The sequence below is a fragment of the Mus pahari genome, chromosome 19 (assembly GCF_900095145.1).
Source record: "Mus pahari chromosome 19, PAHARI_EIJ_v1.1, whole genome shotgun sequence".
Classification (NCBI taxonomy): Eukaryota; Metazoa; Chordata; class Mammalia; order Rodentia; family Muridae; genus Mus; species Mus pahari.
Genome location: NC_034608.1, coordinates 33,418,967 through 33,429,565, shown reverse-complemented (window position 1 = coordinate 33,429,565; position 10,599 = coordinate 33,418,967). Strand labels below are relative to the sequence as shown.

The window sequence follows — 10,599 nt, the reverse complement described above, 5'->3', positions numbered from 1 at the left end:
GATCTTGCTCTATATAAGCTGAGGGATTTGGTTCTTCGCTCTTTTTTCCCCCTTCTCTTCTTTCTCTTCTCTTCTCTCTCTTCTCTTCGCCCTTTGCCTGTTGGAAGCTTATGCTCTCCCTCTCAAGAGCATTAAAGCTTTGCTGCAGAAGGATCCTGTTTGTGTGCCGCGTCNTTTCTTGCTGGCGAGAAGGTAGCGCGGGACAATCTGCTACATTGGGGTGGGAGTGGGGAGCTAGGTCTAGCCCACTATGCTCTTAGGTTGGTGGTTCAGTCTCTGGGAGCCCCCCAAGCATCCAGGTTAGTTGACTCTGTTGATCTACCTGTAGAGTTCCTATCTCCTTCGGGGCCCTCAATCCATCTCCCAACTCTTCCATAAGATGCCCCAAGCTCCATCCAATATTGTATGGTGGGTCTCTACATCTCTTTCAATCAGTTGCTGGGTGGAGCCTCTCAGAAGAGACAAGAAGGGGGATATAGCTGGAGGTACTGTGTGATAAGGATACTGGGATGGGGGATAGTGGTTGGGATGTGACATGAATAAATAAGAATAAATTAATTACTGGGGGAGAAAACTCTAAATAAATAAATAAAAGTCTGAAAATGGAAAGATTCCTGCATGAAAAATGAGAGTTAAACATTAAGATGCCATATGGGCCAGTGGGGTCAGTCAGGGCTAGTCAACCCCATACCTGTAACCTACACCTACCAAGAGGACTGACCTCCATAGTTGGCTAAGGGCTGCAACAAAATGGGATTGGGCATCATGACTGAAAAGCAGACTCAAGATTTGGAGAAGCCAGTGCAAACACTCTGTGCATCATGAAGATCTCCATCCACTGAGATGGGACACATAAGCAACATACCAACCATTCAAACGATCTTCACTTTCTTCATCCTACACTGAGGACCCTGAGGGACAGGAGCTTGCATAGTATATTCAAAATGACATTGATATGTAGCTCATAGACATAAAAGGACAGAACTCAGATTTCCAAGGTCCAGTTCTCAAACTTACACACAACCAGAAGGTACCTTTCCAATGCAATTGAGCACTTAAAACTTCAGATATCCCATGGAGCTAGCCCAGGCTGACCTTGAACTCACTAAGTAGACAATGATGACCTGAACTCCTCATCCTCTTGTTCTGCCTCGTTACTGGGATTACAGTTATGCACGCAGACCTGGTGGATTTGGGGTTAGGGATGGTACCCAGAGCACCGTGCATGCCAACTGAGCTGCACCGCCGGCTCACAGAGCTTACATCGGGAAGTCACTCTTTAACATCAGGTTCCCTCACTTTACAATAACATCTACACAAAATGCATAGTACAATATACCTAAGGCATTTATAAGATAATTTGTTTTTTAAAGGGATGAATAAAGTCCATATATATAATCAAAACATGTAATATATTCAGTGCCTATGCTTTGAAGGACCTCCTAAGGTAGAACACATTTCAAGTAAGTCCTTAAGTGGGCAGCATCTATCCACATGCTATTGTGTAATGAGTTGTTATCTTAGGGCAGAACACGAATTTTAAATTATGATTTCACTGTTTAAATATGCCTATAGGGTGTAGTTCTTTGTAAGAATAATTAAACTAGGGGCATTTTATTCTTTTCACACACATTTTTAACTAACCAAACAGTAGTGTGAGGATTACTAGACACACGCTTAAAATAGACTTAACTTTAACCAATTACCGATATTTCCTAGTAATATGAATTTGCTATATCTGGAGAGAGAGAGAGAGAGAGAGAGAGAGAGAGAGAGAGAGAGAACAGAACAAAAAACCCACCAGGGATCTAAAAACTCTAAGAATCTTCTTTTCATCTTAGTGTATGTTACAATTCTAAAATATATTGTTGTCACCAAATAAATGCACTTTTTAAACAACTGAAAAGAAGAATCATCATTTGAGTTTTCCATTATTAGCCCAGCTATGCCATCATTACAAAACACTCAAATTAAGCATGCTTATCAGACTCTTGTGAGTCCTTCTGATTTAAAAGAGATTTTTTTTTTCTTTTTGAGAAACATTAGGGAGTTGGAGAGCTATACAAGAGGTATGAAATATTTGGCTGCTCCTTTTATCCTCTTTAACGTGTATCTTTAATTCCTGTGGGTATTGTGTCTATGTGTGCAGATGTGGGAGAAAGCCAGAGACATAGGATCCCCTGGGACTGGAGCTCCAGGTGGTTGTGAGACGCCTGGGAGTCAAACTCAGGTCCCCTGAAAAAAGCAGCAAGTGTCTTAGCCATCCCTCCAGCCCTCCTCGTGTTAATCTGGAAAGATCAAAGTGCAGCCAACAGCTGTTCCACTATCACCTGGATTTTGTAACTTTAAGACTGACATTTTGGCTGGCCCTTCTCTTTCCTATGACAGTGCACCCTCGTGAGCCAAACCCCATTGACATCTAAGATACGATGATTTATAGAACCCTTCACAGCCCTTGGTGTCCACAGAGACAGCTGTTTAAACACTGGCTGCCTCCTCGGGAGATGACCTTGCTCCATGGGACAACGGGCCGTGCTGGAAATTCAACTGTGGAGTCTGAGGCACCTGATGCTCAAGCTTAGAGAAAGGCAGGGATCTAAGTGCAGAGGGTAAGCCGAAAGCAACATCTCGGCCCTGGTCAGTAGAACGATGGAGATTCAGTCCAAATTCTTCGTGTGTTGGGACTGACATCAGGAATATGTATGTTGTGTGCATATTCCTGTATATGCATACATATAGATGTCATAAAGATGGGAGACATAAAGATGGGAGAGCAAGAGCATTCAACTCTGGTTATCGGCAAGCCCTGCTTCTCTTGGCTGAACCTCCCCTGATATCAGCCCACACACACACACACACACACACACACACACACACACACACACTCACACACTCACACAGGTTGTATGGACAGCAACTGACAGGGGACACAAAGAAGATACCTGTTTTCATTTTCAACTTCCTCCTCTTCTGACCCGCTCACCCGCTTTGCACAGAGCCTGCAGGTCATCGCCCCGGCAGAGCTCTGACTGGAAGCTCTCTTCGAAGAGGACCTCTCTGTAAGAGACCTCTGGGATGATGACTGGGTGGTTGCTTGCCTGAACAAACAGCAAAAATAATTAGATGTGCCGGAAAATAACACTGATGCTAATACGCAATGCTTCCTGTCTATACACCCAAGCCCTCTCTGAAGTACACACATGTGTACCCTGAGCCTAGGCACACAAGTACACATACATGGACATCTATGTGCATACAGATGCACCCGGGCATGCCTGCATTCCTGTATACACACACATACCTCTTACAGAGTCACACACACACACACACACACACACACACACATATATATATACATATATATATGTGTATATATATATATATATATATATATATATATATATATATATATCACAATCATAAGCAGGAACAGGCATATCCATGGACACACACACATGCCCATACACACATCTATACTTGTACAGACACTCACATACACTGATATGTATGCACACATATGCATGAGAACACCTAAACCCAAGCCTACATTTTTGCATATGGTGCCTTCCATTGGTCTGCAAATACCCTCTGAAAAACACTCTCCCTGAGTTCCCTATGGCTGATACTATCCCTTCTCTGCCAGCTATTTCCTGGTTTGCAGCCAAGATTGTGTATATGGTGTGTGTGTGTGTGTGTGTGTGTGTGTGTGTGTGTGTATGGTGTGTGTGTCTAGTGTACGTGTGTTTATGGTGTGTGTATGTGTGTGTGTGGTGTGTGTGTGTATGGTGTGTGGATATAGTGTATGTGTGCGTATGTGTGTATGGTGTGTGGATATAGTGTATGTGTGTGTGGTATGTGTGTATGGTGTGTGGGTATGGTGTGTGTATGTGGTGTGTGTGTATGGTGTGTGTATGTCTGTGTGTGTCTGTGTGTGTCTGTGTGGTGTGTATGTGTGTGGTGTGTATATATGGTGTATGTGTCTGGTTGTGTGTGTGGAGTGTGTGGTGTGTGTATATGGTGTGTGTGTATGGTGTGTGGTGTGTGTGTGGTATGTGTATATGGTGTGTGTGTGTGTATGGTGTGGTGGTGGTGGTGTGTGTGTGTGTGTGTGTGTGTGTGTGTGTCGAGATGGACTGAAAATGTTCAGCTCTGTTTATAGCAAGGGATGGCAACTAAATGAAAACCACAGACATTTCTAAATATAGGATGCTGGTGACATGTGGCCAGGCACCTACGGCAAGAGAAGGCCAGCCTCAGAGGTCTCTTCCTGCTCACAGCCCTCTAATCAGCCCACTGGAGCTGCAGCTATGCTGCCCGCAAACAGTGCCAAGGAGGCACGAGCTGCAAGCTGGAGGAGACCCCGTCCTTCAGGAGCTTGGCCAGGAAGAAACATCTCTCAGAAGCTGGAGATGCGATGAAGGTGGGAGTCGATTCTGGCTCCCCTTGGCAGGCAGGACACCCAGGTGTCACTCCTGTGCCATCAGGGAGGGGAACTGTGCTTAACAAAGACTTCATTTCCATTTGAACCCTACCAATGTTCTTCTCATTGTTTTCCTTCTTGTTGTCCTATATGGTGGGTGACTTTAAATCCCACTGCTGGAAGACACCGGAGGAAGAGTATAGAATCAATGGGCTTGTATGGAGTTGGGAATGTCCACCATGGGACTCAGAGCCAGCTCACGGGCACAGAGGATATATGACAATTCCACCCAGATGGGCCATTCAACCCAACCAACCTCTCGTCTCCAAAAGGGATATGTACATCAGAGATTCTCTCCTCCCTGTTTTCAGACTTCCCACAAACCATTTCCTCTCCAGATCATAGCACAGTTCCCGGCCAAAAAGTACCAAAGCCACACACAGAGAATCCATGGAGTCTAGCCAGAACCTGCCAACTTACTTTTTCAATGCATATTGGTCCAGGAGGTACCTGGTTTGGATGTTTCGATATGACTGGTCAAAGTGCTTGTGTCTTTTCTGGTAGAAAGGCACTGCAACCAGGGACATCTTGGGTGTTCCTGAGAGAGAAACAATTGTGAGGAGTCAGGTCCTGTGCTCTCTGCCTTTCGAATTCTGTGTTGTTCCAAGGGAGAAAGCTGGAGCTGAGACAACCGCACTGTGAGGAAGCTGTGCTTGCTATGCAATCATGAAGACCAGAATGACGTTCCCAGCACCCATATGAAAGACTCAGTGCCACATGGCTGGAACTCCAGAGCTGAAGGTGGCAGACTGCAGAAGGGAAGAGTCCAGGAGCTCACTGGCCTGGTAGTCCAGACAGATTGGTGATTGATGAGTTCAATGAGAGACCTTGTCTCGTGGCAGTAAGGTAAAGAAGGTGCAGAACAATTAAGAAAGACACCTGGTAGTGACCTCTGACCTACACACACACACACATTCAGAGAGAGAGAAAGACACACACACACAGAGACAGACAGACAGACAGACAACACAGAGACAGAGAAACAGACAGACACAGACAGACAGACACAGAGAGAGAGACAGAAATAGACACAAGCACTCAGAGAGAGAGAGGGAGAGACAGATAGATGCACATATACACACACGGAGAGAAAGACAGACACACACAGAAAGATAGGCACACACACTAAGGAAGAGAGAGAGAGACAGACGACACACACAGAGACAGACAGGCACACATACACAGACACATACTCAGGAAGAGAAACAGACGACATATACAGAAAAACAGACATACACACTCAGAAAGAGAGACAGGCACACAGAGAGACAGAGAGATAGACAGACAGACAGACACACACACACACACACACACACACACACACACACGAACAGCTACTCTGATCCAAGACAGGGAAATGGGGATGATTACAGAGATACAAATTATTGTCAGCTATAATCACGAAGTCCACAGACTTCTCTGGAACCCAGCTTTATTTTTCGTTAGCTTCCATGAAAATAGGAAAACATAACTCCCCCTTTCACTTCATCTCTAGCTTAGCAGACTTCATAGAAAGCCTACAGCGCCCATGGCAGTGCAGAAAGCCGTGTGAGCAAAGAGGATAAAAATAATTTAAACAGATTAGAGGAGTAAACACATGCTTGAACTGACAAGAGCCCAAGGCCACAGAGATAGAGCAACCTGCAAAGGAGAAGAGAGGGCAGCCAGAGAGGCCTCCACCAGGGGACATGTGGCCAGGGCCCTGAGGGGTGACCATGCCACAGACAGAGGTCAGGTGACATCGTGGTGGGAACACAGTGTGCAGTGCAGAGCTACCCTGTGAAGGTTGAAGCCACACCTGGCTGACCCAGGAGTCTTGGAAAACTGCTACCCCTTCCCCTACCCATGCCTCCAAGGGTTATCCGAAGTCATGAACCTTGGGCTTCGGGTGGGAAGGTTGGAACCGAGGCAGGAGAGTACAGACCAAATCAGCACCGAAACCTCGGGATGGGAGAAAGTGAGCAAGTCTGGGTGAAATCCTCCCAAGAGATCATCGAGAGGTGTTAGAGCATCGCAGGAATCACGTGCATTCACCTCATGCCTGCCCTCATCCCAAGGAAATAGCCATCCACCACCCACCACCCACCACCCACCACCCACCACCCACCACCCACCACCCACCCCCGGGCCTCATTTGGTCTTCTCTGCACAGTTGCCCAGAGGCAGTTTTCCTACATCTCTGTGATGCTTGATTTCCCAGTTAAGACAGAAAGAACTGGTCAAGCCTGAGCCCTGGCTGTTCTGCAGCCCACCACCCACTCCCCAAGGTCAGTAAACTTCTATCTTGGGGTCTTTTATGCTTTGACATACCAGCATATATCAGTATACTTAAAAATCGACTTGTGATCCAGCCATCTCCTAGCCCAGAGGCCTTGTGTGGATCCCACAGAGTGGGCCATCCTACACAGGCTACAAATGTGTATCAAGACATAGCAGCACCCTGAGGGCCACACAGAACCAAGCCAGCCAGCCTTCAAGGAGAACTCAGAGGTCAAGTGCCAGGCTCCAAGCTGAAGCCAAACTTGACTCCTGCTCTGCGATGCTTGGGGCTTTACTCCTAATCTCTCCCTGCCCTGATATTCCACACTGACATCTATGTAACAGCTGGCACTGAGCTTGGTATATAGTAACAAACAACAGAACTCGTGGCTGTCTCTGTCACACGGTCACTGTGACACTGAACTGTGACACTGAACCCTAGACGGGAAGGGGTAACCCAAAAGGCCCTCTTGCTTTAACATGGGAGAGCCTCAGCTGGATTTCAGCAAGACAATTGCCAAAAGAGGTCTGCTTCCCTGGGGCCGCACGTGCCACCTCCAGAGCCGTGCATATGCTGGGGCTAAAGATGGGCCAGCATTACAGAGGCAGTCACCATGGATTCCTCTCTAGGATTTCTTCCTTGATCCATCTTCTGATGAGAACTTCATCCGAAACTATAGACAACCACGTCATTCCATATGTTTGTTCCTATATAGGCGTATGCTACGTTAACCTTTAAACTTGTTTGTATCTTTTTGCAAAAGGAACTCCAAACAAACGCTATATCCCTATGAACTGTCCACCAAAAGGGTCACACACACTTGGCTAAGCCCATGCTTCTGTGTATAACGTAAGATGACATAGGTCATTACAGCTCCATGATTGTCTTCCCTCTATCTGGTCTGATAGTCCCACTCACTACCCCTGGCACAGACAGCGCACAGCATGGTATAGCTCTAACACTACCCTCACACGACACCAGTGGGCCTGGAAGTCTTCAAACACTTCATGTGTGAGGAGCACACACTTTGTAGTGATTAGCGAGGAACCGCTGACCTCAAGTGGTCACGTTTCCTGGGTCCCTTACTCTGACACACCGACTCACTGTAGATACACCCCGCTGGGGATGGGGAGCGGGGCTTTGGCAAGGGCCACAGAACTTTACTACACTTACTCTGACTGTTTTGTCCCCTTGATTTGCGAGTGCTCTCCAAGTGCAGGTACTCTCTACTCCACCCATTTTCCAGACCACATCCTTTTGAGCAACTGACACGTGGCCACCGATGCTGAATCCAAGATCACTGGATTTAAAGGAGGAAACACCTCAGAACCCATTGCTCAGGGACAATGCAAGCTGGAACTGTAAGCTTGACCCCTGTGCCCGGGCTCTCAGCTCCTCTTCTCTCTTCAGATTGCTATCAGCCTCAAGCCCCACGAGACAGAGAACAGGTTTTTCTGCAGCCATTACCGATTCCTTGGGACCTTACACTTCAGAACCTACCTGAGCCAGGCCGGGCTCCTAACCCAAGTTATATCAATGGAATCACCCAGAAGTATATTTCTGTGGTCCAGTAAATGCTTTGGGGCTGCATCTGGGGAGCCTCAGGTGCAGAGAAGTGGAAGGGTTCACCCAGCCTAACACGACTACCAACCTCTTTAAGAAATAGTTCAAGTGCCCCCACACATACCCAAAAGGATGAGGAGTACCTCCTCTTCAAAGATCAGGTTCTGACAGAGAGGCTTTGACTCTAGAGACCCCAAAGCCTGAATGCACGCAGCCAGGCGTCTGTAAAACTGGGGGGCTGAACTAATGCCAGAAATATTCCTCTAAATACCCCTCGCCTCCAGCAGCGTATGTCCATGGCTGTACGGAGCTAACATCAGAGGCCATGCTGAGCCCTCTCAGATGAACATGCCCCACCCGACCTACTGGTGCATTCCAGCAGAGCCAAGACACCAGCTGCTCTCCTGACCACTCCCAGAGACTTTCCTCTTCAACCCAGCCCTGGCTGGAACCACACCCGAGAGGCTCCTGACATGTTTAGGAATCATGACACCATCATGAAACTCTAGCCTGTTCTCCCAGTACTGGGACTGTGTGTCTTTGATGTCTCTAATTCTCAGCCCTCCCTGCAAGGAACGGTGGGAGCAATCCCGTTTATGCCACTAAACACAGTTTTAGTTTGTGAGGCTATGTCAAGTCGGAAGCATTTCCTCTCCTGCAATTGAAAAAGTTATTTATACAGTTAAAAATGCCAAGGTTCAGAGACACATGGAATAAACGTAATTCATGAAAGAGAAGAGAAAATCACATGCCACAGAGTAGACCCCAAGGGACAAGCCCCAAACTTTTCCCCAGCTCATTCACATTGGGACCTCCTTGTACAAAGGTTTATCAAAATGACTTCTTGCCAAAAAGGACCTCTTAGCACCAAAACCAACAACTGGGCATGATTCAAGCCCCAGGGACACTGGAAATCAATTAAATGTGGCTGGGATCTTCAGGGCCCCTCTCTCTGAGAGCCTTGGCGTAAGAGATGGAGGGATACAACTTTGTCTTCACAAAGTCCTCAGCTATCTGTGAGGACTCACAGGCTACCCCCGAAACAGTTCAAGAGCCTCGAATTTGACACAGGAAAGGATGCCAGGAAGCTCCTGCTCGGGCAATTCTTACAGCAACCCACAGTGCCAGCCTACTTCGCAAAAGAAAATTAAGTCAAATTAAGTTTTAAAAAACTGCACAAAGTTGACATTCTCCCCTTAGTCTGCATATAACCATCCCTGGGTGTTAAGGTCCCTGATTCATGTGAGTTCCGTACAAGTTTGCTACGAGTATAATTCAGCAACCCCCCTCCCCCTGAGTGTTCCCCAGCTTACCCCACACTTTTGCTCCACTCTGCCTTTGCAGAGCCAGAAGTGTCAGTTGGTGAACTCATGGGCACAGCATCTCCAGAGGGCACATGGAGTTGGCGTGAGCCCCAGAGACTAAGTCTTTGGCTCCCAGGACAGCTTTTTATCTGGGGCCCCTGATTATTCAGTATCACTTTTAAGTGTCTTCATTCCGCCTGCTCTTTGCTTCCTGTTTTCGTTGTACTCAGGAGAGAAGGAATGTTGGGCAGGTGACAGAGAAAGCTAGGTATTTCCAGCCTGGCCCTCAAATGCAGCATGAGCCCTTCCCTCCTGACAGACAGATCACTGTCCATAGCCCTGCACAAGGAATGGAGCTGGAGACCTGCAGGGTCCAAACTCCAGATGTACAAGGAAAGGACACCCAACAACTCACAAACAATTGTCCTTTCCCTGGAAAAGCTTGAGCCTCTCTCCCAGCACTGCCTAAGCTCTAAGCTAAATGCCCGGTGTTTCTCTACACCCCTACCCATCTCTAGTCAGCCCTCTGTTCTCTCCATCTCTGATCCTTTGTAAGAACCTCAAACATCAAATCAATTAGCCAATTTAGGAATAGAAAACAATAAAAAAAAAAATGCAGGAAACTATCGGACACAATCTACCCTGAAGCTGTGTCAGATTATATAAGAATAAGGCCCAGAACATTGAGAAATAAAGAAAACTATTAGGGTCCATGCCTAGAGATGTAGCTCAATTAGTGGAATACTTGCTCAACATGCCTGAGCCCTGGGCTTGATCTCCATCACAGCCTAAAAACCTGGTGATACATAACCATGATTCCAGGAGTCCAGCACTTAGGAGATGAAGGTTGGAGGATCAGAAGTTCAAGGTCATCCTTGGTCAGATAGCAAGTTCAAGACCAGCCTGGTATACATGATCACCCCCCCCCCTCTTCAAAAGTAAGGAGGAGAAGGGAAGGGAAGGGAAGGGAAGGGAAGGGAAGGGAAGGGAAG

At 47.0% G+C, this 10,599-nt stretch overlaps 1 protein-coding gene across 3 annotated transcripts in view; it reads right to left on the bottom strand.

Moving 5' to 3' along the window:
• The window catches only part of Myom2 (myomesin 2), a 71,608-nt gene that overhangs the window by 60,576 nt on the left and 433 nt on the right, over nt 1-10,599 (bottom strand). For 2 of the 3 annotated variants that reach the window (XM_029531911.1, XM_021219148.2), the window contains exons 2-3: nt 4,901-5,018; nt 2,943-3,098 (exon numbers count right to left, since the gene is read on the bottom strand). In XM_029531911.1, coding sequence (XP_029387771.1) covers nt 2,943-3,098; nt 4,901-5,007 — 263 coding nt within the window. In that variant the 5' untranslated portion in view covers nt 5,008-5,018. Of the gene's footprint in view, nt 1-2,942; nt 3,099-4,900; nt 5,019-9,616; nt 9,701-10,599 lie in introns of those variants that run through there. The other variant, XM_029531912.1, reaches the window with a different exon arrangement.